Below are 24,856 nucleotides of genomic sequence, written 5' to 3'. Positions count from 1 at the left end.
AGTGGGCTAATGCCTCCTTAAGTAACACCAGCTGCCTGCAATTAGTGCAGGTTCAAGTCCCACCAGGCTCAAGGTTGACTCAGCCTTCCATCCTTCCGAGGTAGGTAAAATGAGGACCCAGATTGTTGGGGGCAATAAGCTGACTTTGTAATAATGCCGCTGGGGGGGGGCGAAAGCCCTAATAAGCAGGCATATACATAGAATAAAGACTATTGCTAAGCACATTGACTTGTGCTTTAGATTGTAAGCCGCCCTGAGTCTTCGGAGAAGGGCGGGATATAAATGGGATTAAAAAAAAAGACTGAAAACTTTAAAATCATTCCATTTTATTTTGTACAGAGACAAAATGTTGATGTTTGAAGAACTGTCAGAAATTTTCTCAGATCATGACAACTATTTGACAAGTCGGGAGCTGCTAATGAGGGTGAGAAGCAACAGATATTTCAATGATAGTGTAATACATTACTACAGGGCTCAATTTTGGCTAAATAACTTCCAATGTATGCTATTAACTTGTGAATAGATATGCTGGTAGAAGTACTTTAAATAACAAAGGTTATCTTAAGTCTTGAGTAAGCTGTTCTCTATATGTGAACATGTATATATGTTTAATTCAGTGGTCCAATTTATGAATGGAAAATAAAAGTTTCATGTATTAGCAGAAATGTCAAAGCAGGCAACTGGTGATATAAGATGCTACAGGTGCTATTTGGTTTTACTGAATGACCAGTCTGAGAATTGTCCTTTTTGGCTTATCAGATCAAGTACGAAGAGGCTGCCCATTTGAGTCCAGAAAGCCATAAATGTCTCATTGAGAGAGAGAAAATGAAAGAGGTCTCAGCCTCTTGGAAAGAAATTGTGATCAGTCTACTCCTAAAGATGCCAAATTTGGATTTGGAAGATAAAAACAGCTATAAGCTAATGCCAATATTCCTTTCCTAGATAAGGGCCTTGAGTGGGTAGTGACTGATCAGCTGCAGACTTTCTTGTATAAAACTGATTTTTCAGATCTATTTTAATCCACTCTCAGATCTGGTTATGAACTATCTTGGTCATCATAACTGTCTATAGCAGGTGGCTTTCGGTGTGCATGCATTAGATTAGTTATGTGATATTATGAGAGAAGAGAAGATTCCACTTGATTTGAAATTGAACCAGACTGCTAATACTGAAAACTTAAAGGTCATTTGAGTGATTTTCAAAATGTTTTGTTAGAGAAAGCTGGCAACGATTGAGATGCATCTGGTGTGAGATAACTTATCCCATAGGAAATTATCTGAATATTCTGTGCTCTTCCAGTGAGAGAGAGATAAAAGATGATAACTGTGGAAAGTCATTAAACTATTCAGAGGTAGTTACAGGGAAAAAATTACATGTAAAATGACACAAAAAGTGGTACAAATGTACAATATACACAACTCTAATCTATTCCTTGAAAAGCCAAAGGCAATGTAAACTGAATTATTAATGGGAAAAAATATCCCAACTGTGGAAAAATAAATGATTGCAAAAATGGAGTTTTATTTATTTATTTTGTTTATGACTGTATAGATCTCTTTAGTCAACTGAATTTAAATGCAACCACCAAAGCCAAAGTAACAATAATGATGTACAACAAGAAATAATTCAACATATAATTAAAGTCAATTACTGCAGTTGATCACAATAAAAATAATAATGCTCTTGGTGTCCACAGCTTAACAATAGTCAAGTCTTGAAGGCTTTCTGGAACAGCCTTTTAAAAGATCATGAAAGTTGGGGTTATTCTTGTCTTGAAAGATTGGGGCCCCTACAGAGAAAGTTCACTTTTGGACACTTCCATTTGAACCTCTTGAATGGTTGGGATCTTCATCAGACATTCTCTGTGCCAACACATTGTGTGGGCAATATCTATATGGGATGGGTAGTCTTGAAGATGCCTAGGGCCTTTATAGCTGATAACCAGGACCTTATACATTATATTCAGAATACATAAATAGCTAATACTGCACCTGTAGCAGCTGTGTTACTGATGACCATATAACTGAACTATTATACATAGTCCATGCAGGAGATGTCAAGGGTATGAGTGACCAATGTCAGCAATTCAGAAAAATAAGCCTACAATGGGTGTACCAGCCAAAGCTGAGCAAATCCTCATGATCATGGCCTCCACCTCGAACAGGAACTGTAATTCCAAGAAGTGTGGCCTGTTCACTTCAGCAAAGCACAAAAATGTTTATACTTCCAAAATCAGCAAGCTTCTGAATAAATAAGCACTCCAACTTTCTAGGGTTGAAATTGTGCATGTTACTTCCCATCTACATCTTGATAGTCTCCACATAAATGCTTGTTTGCATCTTCTATTCAACCCATGGTGGAGATGTACAGTTGAATATCATCCACAGGCTGATATTGCATGACAATATTTATCTGCGTTGTAGATCATTAAGCATCAAGTTGATAAAGGGGTAAAACTTCTATGAATTATTACTGAGTTGTATCTGGGATTTCAAGATGTAGATATTATTGAAATACTTGGAGCAATAATCACAGGGCACTGAAGTTCTATCTATGTACAGTATTTATAGAAAATTACCTTGATTGTCTAGAGGAGTCATCTTTAATTTTAGAAAATGCTGTTTCTAAAAATATAGTGATTTACTTTAAGAGAAGGTCAGAAGGCTATCTAATTTTCTTAAGAAGTTTGGGGGTTATTTAAATGTATGAAATGGATTAGAGAAGACATGAAATTTTCAGGAGGATAACAGCATCATTAAGTTAAATAGCAAAGTAATGGAAGCCCATAAAAAGTGAGGACATTTCTTTAACATACTTATTAAAGTGAAGAAAAAAGTAAAGATAAAAACTGAGAAAATCAATTAAAGAAATAAGAACAAATTACTGACTTTTTTCATCATCATGCACCTGAGAACAAGTTGTACAAAAAATTGTGCAGAAAAACAAAACATGGTAGTAAGTTAATTTTAATCTGTTTCAGAGGACCAGATCATATTGTGAAATATGGCTCCTGAAATCATAGTGTTACTGGTAAAGTGATCCCCAAGGCTCAAGTTGTTGGAATACAGAAACATTTTCATTTCCTGACTGTCTCCTTGTTAGTCAAGCAAACCAAAAATATTAGTCATATCGTAATGTAAGTGTATAAGAAAAAAACCCAGAGCATTATATAATGGAAAGGAAAAGATTAATAATAGTTTGAAATAAATTGGAAACAAACTAAGAATAACAAGATATTAATTGTCCAGAAGCAGTAAGGTTGTGATCCAGATGTGCCTAATTCAGAGAAAATTGGAAATGGACAAATACTTGACTTGGCTCAGAGGCATTTTGCAAGTCAAGTTGACTTGCATTTTGGAGCAAGCATTCCTCACTTTCAGGAAACTCCTGAAACATTTCTGTGTGAGCCTTTTTATTATCTTTTTGGTTGTAAGATGAGTCACATATCTTTTTAACTTAAGAGAGAAGGACGTAGCATTCAGTTAGCATAGGAAATGTTTGCGAGCCTGTTCTATGGCCTTTTCCATTCATTGTCCTTTTATTTTCATCACAGGAAGGAACATCTAAATTTGCAAATTTGGACAGCAATGTAAAAGAAAACCAGAAGAGAATCCAAAGGCGGCTCCAACTGCAAAAAGATATGGTAATTCTTTCTTTTTCATTTTTCTCATGAGATGCTCATGAGATCCAGGATGACATTGCTCTCCTCTTTGAAAAAATACAGAAACAGTCATAGCAAAGATAACTATTTTAAGATTTAGCTAGATGCAAACAAAATGGTTAAGTTCAACTTAAATTAAGTTCAAATAAAATCAGGAAATCACAAATTCTCACCATGGGAACAAGTATGTTCAACCAAATCTTGAACTCCCTCACCTTTTTTTTCATGGCTTTGTAAAGAAAAATATGATAAAAAGATAATAATGAACTAATACCTTAGGTTACTAATAGTAGATGAGTTTCTTAGACCAGAATTTTTGAGAAACACACTTGTAATTTCTCATAGAATAATAGTTGATCCATTATGTTTGAATAATGCCTTAGATACTTCAACAATCAGGTTTGTGTGAAGAAAATTTGAATTTGAAATTGCAGCTGAAGTAAGCTTCTTCCCTTGAGTTCCATTCCTTAACAATAATACTTTTTTATGCTTTTATAAGATTTTTCCCCCTGTTCTTCAAGGACTATTAAATGACATATTTAAATCTAGTTTGTGTATTATTTTCTACTTTCAAAAAATTGCTTGTTTTCCTGTGTTACCTCTATAAACATTCTAAAAACAATTTAGAACGAGAAGACTTATTACAATTGCAATAATACATTACCAATTCGATCATCATTTTTTCTTCCCCTGTAAAAATAAGGTGACATAATTTTACAAGTGGCAAGTCATTTTATTTTTATGTATATACTATTTCCCCAAAGCAAATTACTTACAATAAAAACAACGTACTGTATAAGGGAAATAATATGCTGATATAAAGTATAAGGAGAAAGAAACAAGGAAAGGAGAAAAATAAAAACGTTTCTTAATGAAATAGTGAGTAGCCTCAATGAACCTCTCAGGAGAGGCCATTCCACAATATTGTGTTCTATTGAAATAACTTCATTCATTTCCTGTTGGATCATATTTGATGTATGAATGGTTCTTACAGCTTAGCTCAACCAGCCACAAAAGCCACTGCTAGGCCAGAATCTGATTGCTCCTTTACAATAGATGTGTCAACATGGAAAAGTTCATGAGTAAATAAATATACGTAGTATAGTGTAGATAGAACTTAGTATAAATATCTGGACTATAGAGGGCTAAAGATCACTGAACTTAGAGTAGTTTGAACTGGATCCAAAGTCAAAAAGCACTTAATGAATCAGAGCTAGGATGGTTAATCTCTTTGTGCTTTCATCCTGCACAGGGTGTAATGCAAGGCACCGTTCCTTACCTTGGTACATTCTTAACGGATTTAACAATGCTTGATACAGCTCTCCAGGACTATGTGGAGGTAGGTTTGTAACGCTCACTCATGCATATTGTAATAGTTTTGCCTTCAGTATATATTTGTAAAGCATTATCTCACTAGTCACAGACCAAACACAGGACTTTAATTAGGAAATGGAACAGTTGCTAACAGTTATAAAACTGTGTTTACATTATTAGAATTCTCCCAGTTTAAATTCCGTGCCTTGAATTAGTAGTTTTGCACAGTTTTGTTCCCCTGGTTAAAATCTGATCTATATGTACAAGATAACATATACCAATGCTTGTTGTTTAGGCTAACATTAGCAGAATTTCTTCACAAAAATCCACATTTTCTTTGGAATATGGTATATTTTGATTGTAATGTATGGAAGTACCAATCTCTTGAAGAGGGACTTTCTTGCAAAGGAAGAATAACTATGTCTTGGTTCAATGGGAGATGTTCAGAAAAAACACTTTAACAAATAACATGCATAGGTATTTAATTGTGTCTGAAATAATCACTACGTTTTTTCAAATGTGTTCATTAGCAGAATGATATAAAATGTCATTCAAGCTATGAGCAGAAGAGACACACAAAAAGTGAAATTGGAAAGATGTTTCCAAAAAATATTAAATAAGCATTGTGGAAGGAAGGAAACAAGTCATATGCCACATGAGGGATTTTTTTTTGTAAAGTTTTATATTTATGGTAAAAGGGATGTGGTGGCTCAGTGGGTTAGGACACTGAGCTTGTCGATCAGAAGGTTGGCAGTTTGGCGGGTCGAATCCCGAGTGCTGCGTAACAGAGTGAGCGCCTGTTACTCGTCCCAGCTTCTGCCAACCTAGCAGTTCGAAAGCACATAAAAATGCAAGTAGAAAAATAGGGACCACTATGGTGGGAAAGTAACAGCGTTCCGTGCGCCTTTGGCATCTAGTCATGCCGGCCACATGACCACGGAGACGTCCTCGGACAAGCGCTGGCTCTTCGGCTTTGAAACGGAGATGAGCACTGGACCCTAGAGTCGGAAACGACTAGCACGCATGTGCGGGGGAACCTTTACCTTTACCTTATATTTATGGTATCTCAAGATTTTATAGATTACAAAGATATGCAGAAATGGTCTAATGCAGGGATCTTCACACTTGGCCCTTTTATGACTTGTGGACTTCAACTACCAGAATTCCTCAGCCAGGCATGATGGACTGATCAGTTTGAATATTAAGTAGGTTTACTAGGAATTATAACTAATAAATGAATTTTAAAATATTATGTTAGAGGACCCAAAAGGGTAAATACATGAAGATTTGGAAACAGCTTACTTTTTTTTTTTAAACAACTGGGTTGGTTTTGTTCAATTTTTAATTCCATTCTAGATCTTAACTGCAGCCTTTATCAACGAGATGCCCTTTAACATTGTGGCTGGTTTTGTATCTCCTGCAGAGTGAAACTGTGTATATGGGCTATGATTATTCCATTGTGTTTGCATAAATTATGTTGTTTTTAGTTATGCTTTTAGTTTTTCATTTCATTCCTGTTTAGAGGTCTGACTATGAGGTTCAAATCAGACATAAGGGAGTAAGGAATTCTTGAGGACACCAAGTTATAGAAGGCTGTCTTAGTGCTTACCTAGAAGCCGAGAATACTGTAGCTTATCACATATCTTACTTCAGAAACATTCACTTTTGCATCAGTCCACTCCAACGCTGTTGTTATTCTTCCTTTGGAACTACCCCAAGAGCTTTACTGGGTACTCAGGCCGCCAGCTTTGAGAAAACAGCAGAACTCATTGCTACTGTTCCAGGCTTTGAAGAAGCATAGTAGATCTTCTTTTCTTCATGCTTTTAACTGTGTTTTAGGGTGTGATTTTACTGGCTGATGGCACTGTATTTAATCAATTCAGTAAAAAATGGCTTTATGCAAAGAGGTTAGGGATCCAGTTTTTATGATAGTCCCCACAGGATAGCAGCAGGATTGCTGAATGCTCATTGCTTAGTTTCTTTCATGGGAAAATACACTTTGTAAGAATCTGCTGTTTCAATAGATCAAGAACAGAGACCTACACAGAACATTTTGGGAGGCCAAGTAGATTGATTTTAATCACACATGTGGGCAGAATTTTTGTTGTTCCTGGGCGCAGGTATACATTTTGGAGGTACAGTGATTCCTCCTCCTCTTCTTCCTTCTCCTTCTCTTCCATTGTTAAATTGATTAAGGATTTGCCGCTACAGTTTTTATGTGCCTCCCATCTCAATAGGTGGTAAAATAATGCTTTATAATAGTTCTGGACAGAAGGGACCTTGGGGCTGTAGAAAAGGGATTTGTAACTCCATGGTTCAGGATACCCATTCTTGCACTTGAGTAAGCTCTGCAACTTATATACATTTGTAACTTGTGTAAATTGTGCCACATAAGAAACTACAAACCCAAAACTAACTAATTTCTTCAAGTCAAAATTGTTCCCCCCATATTCCCAGATCATCTGTGGGAAAGGAAGGACACCGGGCAGCTGTAAAGAAAGCAGCTGGTTCAGGCTAATAGGCATGTACATCAGCATTAGCATAATTAAATCTTTAAAGTAGTGAATGTATACATATTTTCAAATTATTTAATGAAGTTTGGCAGTGAGGCCACGATTGATTGCAGAGTGAGATTTAAAAGCATCTTCATGGAATCAGTCTTGAAAGTTTTGGCCTTTTGGAAAATTTATTCCTTTGTAACCATTTTATTATCTCCATTAAAAATGCAGATTTTGTAACTATACAATACATTTCTTTATTTTATTTTTATTCTTATTGCAGGGAGGCCTAATAAATTTTGAGAAGAGAAGGCGGGTAAGCTTGCATTGTATTTCCACCATTCAGTCACATTTTAATGGTCCCAGAAACCTGAGGATTGATTTCTTGTTTTTAGAGAGAAACAGGAGACAGTGTAGCTACAGAACTTAACATTTTCAACCAGAATTGTAAAGAAGTCACAGGAGAAACAGACTATTGGAGTATTAAATATGATTTCTCTCAACTAAAATTTGACCAATTTGTACTTTTCTTCATCTGGTTGGCTGCACAATTTGCCTTCACATAATATTGTATGTTGAGCACATCAGCTTAGATGCAGGAATGTTTCAAGATTACTTTTTGTAGGATTTTCCATAGGTTATCCCCAGAATATTGTGCTGTCGCCTGAAATCTCACAAGTCTTTCACATTCTTTCTGAAATCTCACAGAATCTTTAGTGAGAAATCCAAATCTTGTAAAAAAATTACTCTTACGTAAGATTTCACCCATTCATTTTTTTAAAAAGATGAAGATTGAAGGGGAAAGAAATTCAGATGTAGGGACAGGAATTCAGACGAAGGAAAAAGAATTCAGACCTGAGTCGATAGAGAGCTTTGAACCAGCCAGGCAGCCTCATCTCCAGAAAAAGAACTCCCCCGAGCACTGCCCGCTGAACCTTTATTCACCTCCATCATTACAAAAAGCTACATCAGTCTCACACAAAATAGTATACATAGAAATAATTGGATTACTCAGGTGCCTATGTCATTACACAAAAACAAGGTAGCATAAGATGTATGTGAAGTCTTTATCATAGCGTTTCCCAAACCTCCCACATGCCAGGCCCCCCTCCCAGCCAGAAGAGTGTGCTCTCACTGAAGCTACGGAGAGGCCCAACTAGGGAGGAACGGAAAGGCTGAAAGGTGAAAAACCAAATTCTTGAGAGACCAAATTCTGGCCATTCCCACAAAGATGGATGATACCATCTAAGAAATTGCATGTTGTCATCACTGTAATTATGATAACCAATGCAAACATATTTTCAATCAATCTATCTAGGATATACCATTCATTTAAAATATAGATTTTAGAAAAACAAACTCAATTTATTATAAAAACATTATGGGCAGCCACATGGATTCAAGATTTTTTTTTTTAAAAAAAGATCAGTGTAGGGTTAACACATTATGAAGGTTTTAATAGTCAATGGAAAATGTCTCATAGTCAGAACACGTTTTTGCTCTTGTGAAACTCCTCTAAAATGTAGCAGGGCATTGCCTCTGCTACTTCTTGCTGGCCTGTAGCGGGTGAAGGGTAGCACAAGTTCTTAGGCTTTCTGTGGCTGGATTGGGCATTGGGTACAATCTGTCCTGCAAATCCAGAGACCAGCTATTGTTGTGCAGAGCTAATAAGGAGAAGAGGAGGCAAACAGGCTTTCTTTGCCTCTAGAAGGTAGAGATAATGGCTCTTTTTGCATCCAGCAAGTACAGAGTTAAAACCCATGATTCTGCCCATGTTGAAGATCATTTCTCCCTCTCTTTAACGTAAGTATTAAGAGGGAGCTAGAGGATTAGTACACTTGCAAAAGCTTGCCAGGTCTCCTGTTGTGGTATGTGGGCAAGTCTGTTTTGATCCCTGTGTGCTCCACCATTCACCCAACCTTCTAGACCATCAAGCAAGGAACATCCTTTAGGTTCATTAATTCATCTAAAAGTATAGAGGCTTTGCAGTGAGATTGCTACATGCATAAAGATGGAAAGATTTGAGACTACTCACCATGGAGGAATGGATGCAGATGATAGAACTTGCTGAGATGGGCAAATTGACTTCTTTGAGCAGAGAAAAGACATCATGTTTATTGGAACTGGACTGGAAAGCACTCAGATTTTTTGCATAAAACAGGATTTGTACTTTTGATGTTTAGGGGAAAAAATTATAGAAGAAATAAGACTCATGTTGTAACCATTGATTAAGAGATAAATTTATACTTATAACTGCTGTAAAGAAAATCAGAAACAATTTTTTATACTTTCTGTCTTCTTTCTGCATTTGAGGCTTTGTCTTTTTTTCTTTCTTTTTTCTATATTAGTTTTGTAAGTTTTAAAAATTTTAATCAAATTATTTTTTTTTAAAAAAGAAAGCACAGATGCTTAGTGCCATTCAGAACCAAATTATATTATGCTTGTCAGTGAACTTGTCATGAGTTCTTCAACATCTCCAATTATTCCACGTCCTTCTGCTGCAATTGACTGTGAGACAATCCATATTGGGCTTCCATTTTCCTCATTCAGATTCCCCCACTTGTTCCATTATATTTTTCAGGAATTTGAAGTAATTGCTCAGATTAAACTCCTACAGTCTTCCTGTAACAGCTACTGCATGACATCAGACAAAAAATTCATCCAGTGGTTCCAGAAACAGCGACAATTAACAGAAGAAGAAAGGTAAGATAAAATTTTGATTTGTAACAGGCAGATTTTTTTTTGCATAATGCAGCTCTTTCCATATTTCTCCCATCATCTGAGATAAAATAACAAAACTATTTTAAAATTATTGTGGAAAACACAAGACATTCAGCAGCTTGGAAATGTAAACAAGAAATGCACATGCTACCTTCATAGAGAGGGATAAGTATGATCCTGTACTTGTGTGCAATGCATATAAATATGCGCGTGCACACACACACAACACACACATACGGCAAATCTTTGATCACTTTGTTTGGATTGCTATCTTAAGTTTTTGGATCAAACCTTCCAGACTCTTCAGCATTCTTTTGTTAAAGCTGAAATGATTGATCAAGGTAGTGTCTGTTAATAATTTCTGACTTTTGGCTTCTCCAAAAATAACCAGCCAGCATTCACAGCAATATGCAGCTATATATAACACATGAAGTTGTCTCTTTATATCAACTTCCTTTTCCCATGACATTTTGAGTTTCACTAAGCAGGTGCAAAGCTTGTTTTTCTCTTTTCCTGATATTATCATGTTTGGATTTTAATTGTGAGCCCAAAAGTTTAAATTTCAGTATGCAGTATACATTTTGTTTACAGACCTAAGCCATTACAGAAAAGCCAACTGTGTACATGTCTGTGCTTCTGTGCACTGTTGGTTCTCCTTCTTCTTAGTTCATGTTTGGAATATAAGGCCAGGGCTACATGTTACTTGAACATTTATTTGTTCCCACTCAGTTCTGGTGCTCAGAATTTCATCTGCTCATGGAGTTAGAATACATTATATTAGAATATAGAATATATTGCATGTACCTTAAAAAGAATCCATCTTGGGTCATACAGAAATAGGAGCTGAGGAAGAAAAATAAACTCAAGAAGTATCCTAGTTTCTATCTAACACAAAATATATCTTTGAAAGGAAGAAAACTGCAGTTATACTCAAAACCTATTGAATAACTTAGTGTTTTTCAGTCTTGGCAATTTTAATACATGCTTGCTAAGGAATTCTGGGAGTTGAACATGTCTTCAAGTTGCCAGGGTTGAGAAAAACTGGAATAACTCCTAGTAACATAGCTACTTAATTTGAAATAATATCTATATTAGATATAAAGCCTTGTTCCAAAGTAAAAAACAAACAAACTCTAGATGTGGATTTAATTCAGTGATTTAATTTTATGGCAGCAGTATTTTATATAGTTCTAATCAGAAGGTGGTCTCTAATCTTCCAGCTATGCCCTTTCCTGTGAGGTTGAAGCAGCCATCGACACAACCACCACATCCCCCAAACCACGGAAGAGCATGGTGAAACGCCTGAGCCTGTGAGTTTGAGTGGGGGGGTGAAGGGAGCCACTTGGCCTGAGATGAGGGTTGTTCCCAAGAGAAAATATCTGCTCTCCCGGTTGATGGGACAACTCTGAAATCATATGGAAACCCCCCATTTATACCTGTGTAAATGAACTCCCAGGGACGCGGTGGCTCAGTGGGTTAGGACGCTGAGCTTGTCGATCGGAAGGTCGGCAGTTTGGCGGGTCGAATCCCGAGTGCCGCGTAGCAGAGTGAGCGCCTGTTACTCGTCCCAGCTTCTGCCCACCTAGCAGTTCGAAAGCACGTAAAAATGCAAGTAGAAAAATAGGGACCACTACGGTGGGAAGGTAACAGCGTTCTGTGCGCCTTTGGCGTCTAGTCATGCCGGCCACATGACCACGGAGACGTCCTTGGACAAGCACTGGCTCTTCGGCTTTGAAACGGAGATGAGCACCGGCCCCTAGAGTCGGAAACGACTAGCACGCATGTGCGGGGGAACCTTTACCTTTACCTTTAAATAAACTCCCGTATTATTACAGCAGATCCTTGCTGAAAGCAAAGGTGTTTGGAAGCATAGACATTTCAAAAGCTTCCTCCCTTGTTTTAGAGGCAGGTAAACAATTCATTCTATTTAAAATATAGGATATCTCTCTAAGCCTCAGAAGGGCTTATATCATGATACCCAAATGAAATTCACTGGCAAGTTACACTGCTCTAATCAGCTTCATTCTTCTATATCCAAGGGAATTAATAGTATAACTTCAAGAGACATTAACTGAAGCAAACCGTTTTTCACAGATTTAAACAAAGAAAAATGAGTGCATATAATCAAGCGCTCTACTAGAGTCTTCCTCACCTGCAATAAAAGTGAAATAAATAATGCTTCCCTGACTATCTATCTATCTATCTATCTATCTATCTATCTATCTATCTATCTATCTATCTATCTATCTATCTATCTATCTATCCATCCATCCATCCATCCATCCATCCATCCATCCATCCATCCATCCATCCATCCATCCATCCATCCATCCATCTATCTATCTATCTATCTATCTATCTATCTATCTATCTATCTATCTATCTATCTATCTATCTATCTATCTATCTATCTATCTAATCAGTTGTCCAAGCCAGCATATAATTTTATTTAAAGGAATATATCCCAATCTCACTTCACTGTTATTGTTAGATGTTGAAGCAAAATGCCTTTTTTTCTATTCCCACCCCACCCACCCTATATTAACAATAACCTGCCATTGCAATCTTTCTCATGGGAATTTAAATCAAATGTTGCAAATGAAAAATAATTTGACAGGAGCCTCAATGCTATTTAGAATAACAAAGTTAATCTATATTAGAAAATTGATATAAGATATATGTGGTTTTAATGAATTACTATAATTAAACAGAAAAAACTCAGAAATGCAACCACTGCACATATTTATTCATAATTCCTAAGGAAATTGAAATAGCTATATAGCTTTCATCAACTAGGGCTGCAATAATATATTGACTCCCCTGAACAAAATTAGATACTCACCACCTGCTTTTTATTTTCTCAAGAATACAGAATAGGCACTCCCTTCTTATGACCCATCAAGACTCCCACTTTCTTTCAAGAGCACAGTAAAAAGTCAACATTTTCTACCTACTAGGAACTATAAATAAAGAAGAAGGTTGTCTAGCACTTTGATAAGTCTCAGGCAGAGAGTATCTTTTCTGGGTATGCAATAAATTGACTGGTTGGATACACACCTTCAATTCACATCTGTTACTACTGTTCCCTGAGTTTCATGTCTGTTGCCTATCTCCTCTGAAGTTACCAAGAATGTGATTACAAGGAATAACATTGCAGGCTTGTAAAAACACATACACACACACACCTGCACTTCAGATCTAATTGTCTTGCTTTCTGTGCAATGTTTCTACCAACACTTTGCCCTCTTTCATTTGTCACTTTGTCGTGTTGAGACAGATTATTTCTGGGACCTGATGTGATTGCTAATAGCACGCCCACCAAAGAGCAGACCAAGTCCGTACCAAGTGGAAGTTCCGGGGAAAGCATGGATTCAGTCAGCGTATCTTCCTGCGAGTCAAACCATTCTGAATTGGAGGACATCTGCCTCACTCCTACGGATACCCCTGATGAGGCCCCAAAGAAAGTATGAGCCACAAAGACCACGATTTATTTCCAAGAGATGCTATTGGGATTAGAGCAGGGATCTTAAACTCTTTACCATCACACCTCCCTTTAGTGTAATCTTAAGGTAGATGTCTCCCTTAAAAATCCAAATGCCAAAATGAAAACAATACAATGAAACTTTAGGAAATGTTGACTTATTGTAATAATATATGAATAAGAAGTTCTTCACACCTCCCTTGGACTCTGTCTGCATCTCCCCAAGGGGGGAAGGTACATCTCCAAGTTTGAAAAACCATGGATTAGTGTCTATCTGAAAATACTAACTGTGATGCAGAAACTTTTCTAACCTCACTTGCTTCCCAGTGTAATCATGGGATAATTCCTCTGAAACTCATTTCCAATTTTTAACTCTTGGACATTATGAGAAGGGATTCAGATCCTCATGGGAAGTGAATGGAGCACCCTCACTACATTAGCCATCATGCCCAATGGGTTAACAGACTTGTTATATGGTTTTCATTTGTTGCATTGGTGATACTTTCTGCAGTAGGAGAAAGCCAGATTCTGGTGCAATGAAAGTGCTTGGTGACTTTGTCAACTGATTTATGGAGGGGGGCGCAGTTTACCCTCAATATGAATCTAAAAGCATTTTTTTTATTGAAAAGTTTTAACATACATTTTATCTTTAACAGTCCCCCCTCCCCCTCCCTTCTCCCTCCCTCTAAAAGCATTTTGTCTCAATCCATCTCATCTCTCTGTAGAATCAAAGTGAGGAACCTGTGAATCTCTGGATATTGCTGAATTGTAATTCACAGAATCTCTCATCATTTTGAGTGTATTTTAGTATAATTATATAGAGAGTTAAAAGTTTCCCCACCTCAGGAATCAAGTTCCCTGAGATAAGAACAACAATGGAGTGCTTTGGTGCTCTCTTGATTGTTTTTTTGTTTGTTTGTCCAACTAGATAACATCATCCCTACTAGTGAGTGTGTGGGTTTGCTGCCTGTTTATGGTATCTTGTCCTGCCAGCGGTTCATGTGACTGTGTGATTTACTCCTTGGTAGTACCTTGAATAGGGCATTGTTTTTTTGCTAGATTGTTTGTCAGGTATTAATCCTTGCTTATCTGGGTGTTGATTGCTAGAGAGGATGTGTTCTGGTCCTTTTGTTTCCTTCTTAGCCTTTTTATTGTCTTTTTAGATTGGTGTGTACATGTGATTTATCTCTATGTGTCTGTTGATGGCTGATTCATGTCTTCAAACAAACAACTAAGCTCAGAGAGCATCAAGGACTTCACAGTTCAACCCTGAGATTCATATACTCTTTGACTGAAACAAAAACAAATGGTGATCTTGGAAGAAAAATAACATTTCCATGTTGAATAAAACCTTCAAAAACTTTATAAAGGGCCTTTCTTCTCTACAGGGGAGAGAACATCAGTTTAAAAAATTTCAAAAGCAAGGATTTTCTAAGATTGTGTATATAGCTGTAGCTATACAATAAGCTAACAAAAAATTGTAGATTCTGCCATCTGCTGGTCAGTTCTAAATTCAGGAAATACAATTTATTTGAACACACCTTACGCTATATATACTTTGTTTCTCAGATTATTTAATACTATATGCAAAAAAATAAAAAGCTCAAAAGAGCATGTCTGTCTTAACTTGGACTATTCTTCAATTCTGCCAGTGGTACAATTCAATATACACTCCTTCAGTGAAACTTGCTTTAAGCATATGTGTATCAGATTGCTACTTCCAAGAGAGTAGAAAATTATCTACAAAGGATTGGCAGGATAACAATTTATAGTGGAGGCAAACTTGTACTGACCATAATATTGGAAGTATTGGAACCTCTTTATCTGCAGGTGGTGCTGTGAAAATGACCCTAAAGTTTAGCTACTATCTTCTTTTAAAAAATCCTCAGTTTAGAAACTACCGTAAATCAAATGAATATTTTGATTTGTCTTTTATGACTTCACTCCTTAGCTCACAGAGTCCTCCTCCTCTTGTTCCTCCATCCACTCCATGGACACGTCTTCATCAGGAGTATCATCCTTCACCAATGTCCTTGTGTCTCCTCCTTCACTGGCCAGCAATCCCAGAATCCACAAACGCTCCATCTCTGTCACCTCCATTACCTCAACAGTCTCCTCTCCTGTTTACAACCAACAGAACGAAGATACCTGTATCATTCGTATCAGTGTTGAAGACAATAATGGCAACATGTATAAGAGCATTATGGTATGTCATAAGGACTGTGCTAATTTGTAAGGGGTTGTATCACTGAGATACTATAATTTGAGGGATGGACTCAGATCCCGAATCATTCATGCAAAAATTCACAAGTTCACTTCCTATTATCTCCCACAGAGGAGTCCTGTCAAGAATCCTAAAGCTCTTCTACCAATCACTGCAACCATTTCTGACATGCTGAATAACTTTGGTTTTTTTAAACGCATTTCTTCCATGGGTCTTCAAAGCAAATTGTAGGACATTTTAAAATGTAATTTTTATGTCTTTTTGGTCCATTGCTTAAGCATACAATTGCAAGTAACTAAGAAAGAAAAGATACTTTGTGTAAGACTTGTTGGAAAGATGATTAGATAATCTACTAACTACATGGAACTGTCAAAAGCTAGACGCTGAGAAATACAGAACCAGAAATAGCTAATTTAGTTTTTTCTTTAGTCTGGTTTCTTTATTAGTTATGCTATCTGAGAATTCTGGGAATTATAACCTCAACATATCTGAAGAACATCAGATCTGAGAAATTGACCTCATAATATGTTTTATGCAACTGTGTGTGTATAAGCTGTGTATTACATGACAAAAAAATGGCAAAACCTATCAGTTAAAAGAAAATAGTATTTCCCATTACTCATCCTGAGATTACCATCATTTTTTGCACCACTTCTATGCAAGATGATTGTACTAGCTATCCAAATCATCATTCTGCAAATTTATGTGTATGCCTAAAGATAATTTGCACTGACTTAGCACAAGGAGATGGGAAGACAAAGGAGTCTTGTATGCTGTATTGATTTACAGTTTTTGTTCTGCCTTCTTTCAAGCAAGGTTTTGACTTACATGGAATTGAAGTTGAATCAAGAACATATAGGACCTACTGGAATTTCTCCTTTTTAAATATACTGCTCAAAAAAATAAAGAGAACACTTAAACAACACAATGTACTGTATTTAATAGTAGGATGTCTTATCTTGTGTTCCCTTTATTTTTTTGACCAGTATATTTCTCTCTATAGGAAATTTGTTTTTAATATCAAATCTCTTTAAACTATAACAGAGCATTCTAATTAGGGGTTATTGAGTAAAATAGAGAGTCTTCACTCTTGGTTATAAAAGCAATATAGCAGTGTATATTGTATAGCAATGTATTTCCCTTTTTTGTTACAATCTCCACTGGTTTGTGCAAATAGCTTTTCTACTGGTGCAGAATGCAGACATACTAAGACAACCCAAAGTGTAAGATGGGATCTCTCTTTCTTAGTGCAGGTGCTGATCGGTTTTTTGGGGGAAAAACACATATTGCATTTCTTTTTATCAACACATTTTTTTCCAGATTGAACTGTTTGCAGCTAATTTAAGAAAGAGATTTCTCCACTGTGTGTAAAAGACAGCTTCCCCTCAGTGCATCAATACAAATTTCTCAGGGTACAGAGCCACATACTGATTAAGCGTCCCTAGAAAAGTACTTAAATAAACCAAATAATTCAAACATTTAATTAAAACTAGTTAATTATTGCTTCCAGAGCAACAAAGGGAAACTTTCCCCAGATTTTCTTTCTTTTTTTCCTGGATTAAAATTGGAGGTATATATTTTTCCCAGAACGAGGACCAGATGAACTTCTTCCCACCATCTGTTGTCCCCCTTCATTCAGTAATGCAGTGGAAACATCTAGGTAATGCTTCTGGGAGATTCTGAAATTCTTCCCTTCTTCCCCTGTTCAATATCAGGTCCCATAATAATAAGAGCAATGTTACAGAGCAATAAAATAGCCTAATTTTTACACAACTACTTTTGTTCCTCTGACATCATACAGTTTGGTATGTAACTCACAGCAACATTAAGATTGTACTCTACTGTAAATACTAACTCAAGGGAGGGGGGGGAAACCCTTTAACGTATAACCTAAGTCAGACATGTCAAACTTGGGACATCACGTGACATAGAGCAACGTATCGGGACTATTTTGCCATTGCCGGCAATGGGGTGGGTGCGGCTTCCGCATGACGCATCCGGCCCATGGGCCAGCAGTTTGATACCCCTGACCTAAACTGCAAAAACAATTGTTTCTCTCAGCCAACTGTTTATGTAGCATTCTTATTTAATTTAATTTAATTTAATTTAATAATATTTATATACCGCCCTTCTCCCTGAGTCCATTCAAAAGAAGATAGTTCAGGCCACTAAGACTAGGCAATCAAAACATAAAGCCTGCCTGGAATCCAGATCTGGAGAAGAGGAAGGCCTCATTGCAGTCTGTTCTTTCTTTCTAGTTAACTAGCCAAGACAAGACTCCTGCTGTCATCCAGCGAGCCATGTTGAAACACAATCTGGAATCGGATCCTGCTGAGCATTATGAACTCGTGCAGGTCATTTCTGAGGACAAAGGTAAGAAAAACAAGAGTTTTGTTTGCTGCTTAGGAAACCAGTCATTTTTTTTCTGAAGGCAAAGAGCTCAACCAACATCTCTTGGGTGTTTTAATTTACAAGTGTACCTGAAATTAATCCATTCTATCAGAAATGAACTTTAATATCTGAAAGAAATAGGCAGTGGTAGGAACGGGCTGAATTTTTTAAAACACAGAGATCAAGGGCACATACAGAATGCCCTGCCTATACAGGTAGTCCTCGACTTATGACAATTGACCCCAAAATTTATGTTGCTAAGTGAGACATTTAAGTGTTTTGCCTCATTTGACGACTTTTCTTGCCACAGTTGTTAGGTGAATCCCAGCAGTCGTTAAGTTAGGAACACGGCTGTTAAATGAATCTGGCTTCCCTATTGATTTTGCTTGTCAGAAGTTCGCAAAAGGTGATCACATGACCTGGGGACACTGCAGCCGTCATAAATATGAACCAGTTGCCATGTGTCTGAATTTTGATCACATGACCATGGGAGTACTATAACAATCGTTGGTGTGAAAAAAGGTCATAAGTCGCTTTTTTCATTGTGTTGTAACTTCAAACAGTCACTAAGTGAATTGTTGTAAGTCGAGGACTACCTGTATTAACAACTCTTAGTCCCCTTCATTTTGGAACTCTCCATCTTTTGGAATTTTATAGTGTTGTTTTTATATTTTAATCTTAAATTATTGAGTTTTTAATATTTTTAGTGATCAAACTGTGCATTGCCCAGAGCCCCTTTGGGAGGAAGGTGGCATAGAGAGCGGGAGGGAGGGAGGGAGAGAGAGAGGGAGGGAGGGAGGGGAGAGAGAGAGATGAGAGAGATGCATATATAGATACACACACACACACACACACACACACACACACACACACACACACACACAGTTTATAAATAAACAAAATATAGAATCAATGAGCCAAATCCTATTTTTGAAAATTGAAACTTTCATACAGACAAAGGAACCATGTATCAGACCTTCTGACTCTCCACTGTACAGTACCTGCTGCCTAGTCTGCTGGCTAAAGAGTCGGGAGCCCCTCCATAGCCAGTGCACCCTGTATGATCTAGCTCAGGGGTCCCCAACCTCCGATCTGTGGACCAGTACTGGGCCGCGGCATGCCAGCAATCAGACTACACAAACAAGCAAAGCCTTATCCATGGGATGCAGGCAGCACACAAAACCATACCCCCTCTGGTTTGCGGAAAAACCTCTCTCCACGGAACCAGTCCCTAGTGCCCCAAAGGTTGGGAACCTCTGATCTATCTGGTTCAGTGCTGGGGCCCAGTAACATCATATCTGACCATGTGTGGGTGAACCACAGGACTAGGGTTGTTAAGAATCACATTTTTCATGCTTTCAGTTATCTTTGGAATATCCAGCTTTCTTCAGCATTCATTCTCAATCAAGAATGATAGCATGTCATAGGCATCATTGTGACAAATGGATAATAATAATAATAATAATAATAATAATAATAATAATAATAATAATAATAATAATAATAATAATTAATAAATAATTAATAATAATAATAATAAAGTTGGAAGGTACCTTGGAGGTCATCTAGTCCAACCCCCTGCTCAGGCAGGAAACCCTATACCATTTCAGGCAAATGGCTGTCCAGTCTCTTCTTAAAAACCTCCAGTGTTGGAGCATTCACCACCTCTGGAGGCAGGTTGTTCCACTGGTTAATTGTTCTAACTGTCAGGAAGTTTCTCCTTAGTTCCAGGTTGCTTCTCTCCTTGACTAGTTTCCATCCGTTGCTTCTTGTCCTGCTTTCAGGTGCTTTGGAGAATAGCTTGACTCTCTCTTCTTTGTGGTAGCCCCTGAGATATTGGAACACTGCTATCATGTCACCCCTCACCCTTCTCTTCATTAGACTACACATACCCAATTCCAGCAACCGTTCCCTATAGGTTTTGGCCTCCAGCCCCCTAATCATCTTTGTTGCTCTTCTCTGTACCCTTTCTAGAGTCTCGACATCTTTTTTACATCATGGTGACCAAAACTGGATGCAGTATTCCAGGTGTGGCCTTACCAAGGCATTGTAAAGTGGTATTAGTACTTCACTTGATCTTGATTCTATCCCTCTGTTAATGCAGCTAGCACTGTGTTGGCTTTTTTGGCAGCTGCAGCACACTGCTGGCTCATATTGAAGTGATTGTCTACTTAGCAGACAGTTTCTTACAAGTATTTAGGTTTACTAAATAACATTGCAGCTGCAATCACAAACCACCCCTTCTATCCCTAATTGAAAAAAGCCATTAGTTTGGCAGTAGATTTGGGTCCAACTTTAAAGAATAACTGAGCCTTTTGTGCTGGACTTGCACACCAGTTTTGCTTACAATTGTGTAATAGTATTTTTTTTTAAAAAATCTCTTTGAGCCAGGTAGCTGGCCCTGCCCATATTAAAATAATGAAGGACTTTTATTAGCATTCCTGAGCTTATTAAAATGGAGTGTAGCTTGAGAGACCTAGCTAATATGAAAATAGCAGTCAATTGCCCTGTCCATCTCATGATCAAGGTGTGCACTGTATTTTAGTTAGTAACAGTGCACTTCCTTGTGGTTCAAGGGAGACCCTTTGGCTTGTACAAACTATCTTGAGAAAAGTCAAGGTAATATCCTGTATAAATTGTGTTTCATTTTCCCTTGATAGCCATGATAGTTATCTTCTCGGACCTTCTACATTCCCATTGCTGTCTATTTGAAAAAGAAAGGAAACCTTTGGGAACTGTATTGCTTTATCTTCCTGCTGTTTCCTTAGCTTTTGCTTCTGTGCACCCCTGTAAATTTTAGCTAACTGGAGTCATTATTTTCAACTTGGCCTAGGTGATTCTTCTCAATCCCCATTTTCCTTTTTAATTCATCAGAATAGCAGGTTTATTCAAACCTCAGAAATTAGGAGGAAAAGGTACCAGCATGTGCTGATCTGCAGTCATATTCAGTCAACCATGTTTTATGGTTTTTAGTTTAGTGAATCCCAGCCAATTTAGTCAGTAAATCATAGTTAAACAAATCATGGCTTAGTTTAACAAGGGAACCCTGCCATTTGATCATTTTTGTTGAGTGCTGCTAAAATGGTTGAAGAAATACAACACATGCATATGTCTGGCCATGGGGAAATCTAAGGTAGATGTAGATCAAAAGGGAATGGCTATGGCAGGAATTTCTTCAGGACAGCTCCTGGCAATGTGACAAAGTCATTCAGTGGAAGAGCAGAATAAGTCTTTTATTCATCCTATCATACAGTGGTACATGTGATTTATGTGTTATTGGGTATCCCTCCCCCTTTACATTGCCTTCACCAACTGAGATGCACACTCTGCTCCTTCCAAAATTGAAAGCTGTTACTCCTCATGAACCTCTTTTCAAAAAACCTCACTTGAGAAATCAGTGGCTGTTAAGTGTATAATATTGCATGTTCTCACTGCTTATTTTGACTGTTGGTTTTTGCCTCCCCCCCCACACACACACTTCATCCTCCCCAACCTTTTTGTATGTTTGTTGAAGATTTGTATATTCCTTGGCAATTCAGAGAGTGAGGGTAGTCAAAAATTAGGAAATTTAAGCTTCAGGAGATTAAATAAAATAGAAGAGAGGAGAAACTCACTAAATACAATACCTTTGGAAAGGAACAGTATGTCTACATCAGGGGTGTCAAACTGCCAGCCCGCAGGCTGGTTACATCATGTGGAGGCCACGCCCACCCCAGCTCCTGCAATGTGAAAAAAGTCATGATACATTGTGACATGTCACGTGACGTGGTGAGTTTGACACCCATGGTCTATATGTTATAACATTTCTCCAAGATATTCATGTGGTGCATATTGAGATAAAACATAAAGATAGAGAGAGAGAGAGAAAGAGAGAGAGATGAAATATTTCCCTTTTATATGCACTGAGATGATTTACAGAAAGCTTCTATGAAGAGATCCCAAAGAAACAGATCTGAGGTAGCAGACATGTAAGTAAGAGCAGCTGAAGAAGCTGGTGCTGTCATTATATACATGTTATCTATGGTAGCCAAAGTCAAGTGGCTGATAACATCTTTTCCTACTGATATATTTTATTAACACGCATATGCTTTTGTGAGCTGAATCTGATGAAGTGGTGCATTTGATGATACGAGCTACAGTTCACAGAAATGTATACCTTCAAATTTTTAAGAACCTAGCTACTGTCACACTCACTACTTCATAAATAGGTGCTAGTTTGACTAGTGAGATAGGCTGAGAAGATTGCAAAAAAGAAAAAAAGTTACAAATTGGAACCACTGCTCAACCTTTTGCCTTTCCATGGTCTCAGCTCTGTTTACCTCACAAGATTGTTGTTGCTGAGAAAAACAATAGAGGAAGGCATATTTTGTTCTTGGAAGGGGAAAGCTGGGATACAAATCTTAAGAAAGAAGGAAAATATCTCTGGTGACATCAACATGCTGCTCCATAGCATGATCTGCAAAGGCCACCATAATAATGATGGTGAAGCTGTGAAGCCAGCAACCACAAAAAATGTTGCCATTCTCTATCCTAGAGAATGATAGAAGGGAGTTGAATAACAAATAGCTGACCTTCTGTTCCCTGGTGGTTCTTTTCAGTTTTAGCATAAAACAAGTGGAGTGAATGTTGGGAGAGAGCAGAAATTCACTCCACCCCACGGAAATGTATTACCAGGTCCATATCAGTGTATCACTAGCTCAATAAGCAGAAGTCTTTGGGTAGATTAATTTTAGAGCTGATGGATAAGGGTGTTTTCCAAAGTGTGTTGATGAAAGCAAACCCTCACCCAGCAGACATCAAAGCAGTAAATAAGTTTCGGTCTCTGGAAGGGTTGGTGAGGCTGTATCAAAGGATGTCTGTGACTGACTGCATATGTTTGTGCACATAAAAGAAGTGTGGCCCACGTGGACTTTCTCTGCAGGCAGATGGAGGAACCCACAAAACAGCTATGCCAAACATTCAGAAGATGTGGCTCTTTCAGTGCTTGGAGGATGGGTGGGCTGGGGTACTTTGCTCATTTGCATGTTTTGGGGCATGTGGTAGAAAATTTTGGACAGCTCTATTGGTTTTCCTTCTTTCAGTGAAGAAGGAAGCCTCCTCTGAAGAGCTGCATCTTTTAACAGTTACTCCAACTATCCTGATGACATGAATAGAAGGAATTTGCCCATCATTTATTACCATTGTTTCTGCTCTTTCCAGAACTGGTCATCCCAGATAGTGCAAACGTCTTTTATGCCATGAACAGCCAGGTGAATTTTGACTTTGTCTTGCGGAAGAAAAACTCCCTCGACGGGCAAGTGAAACTGAGAAGCCGCTCCAGCCTGACTCTTCCCAGGACCAACAGAAAGGGCTGCTGGAGCAACAGAAACAGCAAAATTACCCTTTGAGGGTGGATCAGCCCAACACCCAAGAGGTGGGATTGAAGGACCATTGCAGAGACTACCTATGTGGAGATGAACATGTCAGTATTCAGCTTTGGAGAGTACAAAGCTAACACTTGCTATAAATAGGCACACATTTAGTTAGTTACAAAGAACAGACAAAACGGTCCTGAATGGATATGCACCCTGTAGGCACTTTTGTTTTTCCCCCTTTTACACCCAGTCCATGAATTCAAAGCCACTTTCTATCAGGAAGACAAAGAATATGCAGCTGATGTTCTAGCCTTACCACAGACTCTTTGCCTCTTCTCAGTTTTGACAGTATTAATTTGGAATGTTTTAGATGCACTTTTATAAATGGAAAAAGGCATTTTAATCCCTTCTGTTCTTACCAGAGGGAGAAGAGCATCAGACTAACCACTGACTGATGATAGTGCTGGTAAATGACTGGTAGAGATGGGCTACTTTGGTAGAGGCAACACAGCTTCTGAGACAAGAGGAATTAACCTTATCTTAGAATTCTTCCCCTGCAGTTTTGGGGTATTTTTTAAAGTCATCCCAGCTTCCAGTCCTTTTGGACATACTGGAAGAATCCAATTCTTGCTCCAGGAGCCAACTATTCACTGATGACTATCTGAATGCACACCACTTGCTCTTAATGCCACTATGTTGTCTTCTTTATGCTTTGCTATTTTTTTAAAAAATGTGTGAATGTAGGTGTGCAGGTATGTGAGAGTGTGTATAAAATATATTTCCTTGGAGTGTGCAGTTTTACTCCTCTTTCAGCTGTGGAGCTGTTTACCTGTATTCAGCCATATTGGCATTATAGTAAACTATAACAGTTATATTTTATACCGTACTCAGTCTGAGAAACAACACAAAAGAAAAAAATAAACCTACTTAATAGCCATCATTTGAAAAGATCCCAGATATTTGTTGTGATTAAAAAACATTTAAAGAATTCCCCCTCTCTTTCTTTTTTTACAATTCAGCCATCATCATCATCATCATCATCATCATCAATATTACTATTATTATTATTATTATTATTATTATTATTATTATTATTATTATTATTATTATTATTACTATTATTATTGACTTATGGTACTGCTTTAGTCACCTCTTTGCCTCATGACCCTGGTTTGTTGGAATGAGAGTTGATGGTATTGACTTTTTGGAGGG

At 37.6% G+C, this 24,856-nt stretch overlaps 1 protein-coding gene across 1 annotated transcript in view; it reads left to right on the top strand.

The window, feature by feature from the left end:
- RGL1 (ral guanine nucleotide dissociation stimulator like 1) overlaps positions 1–24,632 on the top strand; it is a 100,274-nt gene extending 75,642 nt beyond the window's left edge. Inside the window, exons 9-18 of the mRNA XM_081322557.1 lie at positions 340–424; positions 3,554–3,643; positions 4,914–5,000; positions 7,757–7,789; positions 10,055–10,176; positions 11,415–11,504; positions 13,472–13,658; positions 15,627–15,881; positions 18,158–18,272; positions 23,490–24,632. Coding sequence (XP_081178683.1) covers positions 340–424; positions 3,554–3,643; positions 4,914–5,000; positions 7,757–7,789; positions 10,055–10,176; positions 11,415–11,504; positions 13,472–13,658; positions 15,627–15,881; positions 18,158–18,272; positions 23,490–23,677 — 1,252 coding nt within the window. The 3' untranslated portion in view covers positions 23,678–24,632. The remainder of the gene's footprint in view (positions 1–339; positions 425–3,553; positions 3,644–4,913; positions 5,001–7,756; positions 7,790–10,054; positions 10,177–11,414; positions 11,505–13,471; positions 13,659–15,626; positions 15,882–18,157; positions 18,273–23,489) is intronic.
- Positions 24,633–24,856: the final 224 nt, after the last annotated feature.

The sequence above is a fragment of the Vipera berus genome, assembly GCF_964194415.1.
Source record: "Vipera berus genome assembly, chromosome: 3".
Lineage (NCBI taxonomy): Eukaryota > Metazoa > Chordata > Lepidosauria > Squamata > Viperidae > Vipera > Vipera berus.
Note: the sequence above shows the minus strand (reverse complement) of the source record. Positions and strands in the feature narration are given on the sequence as shown.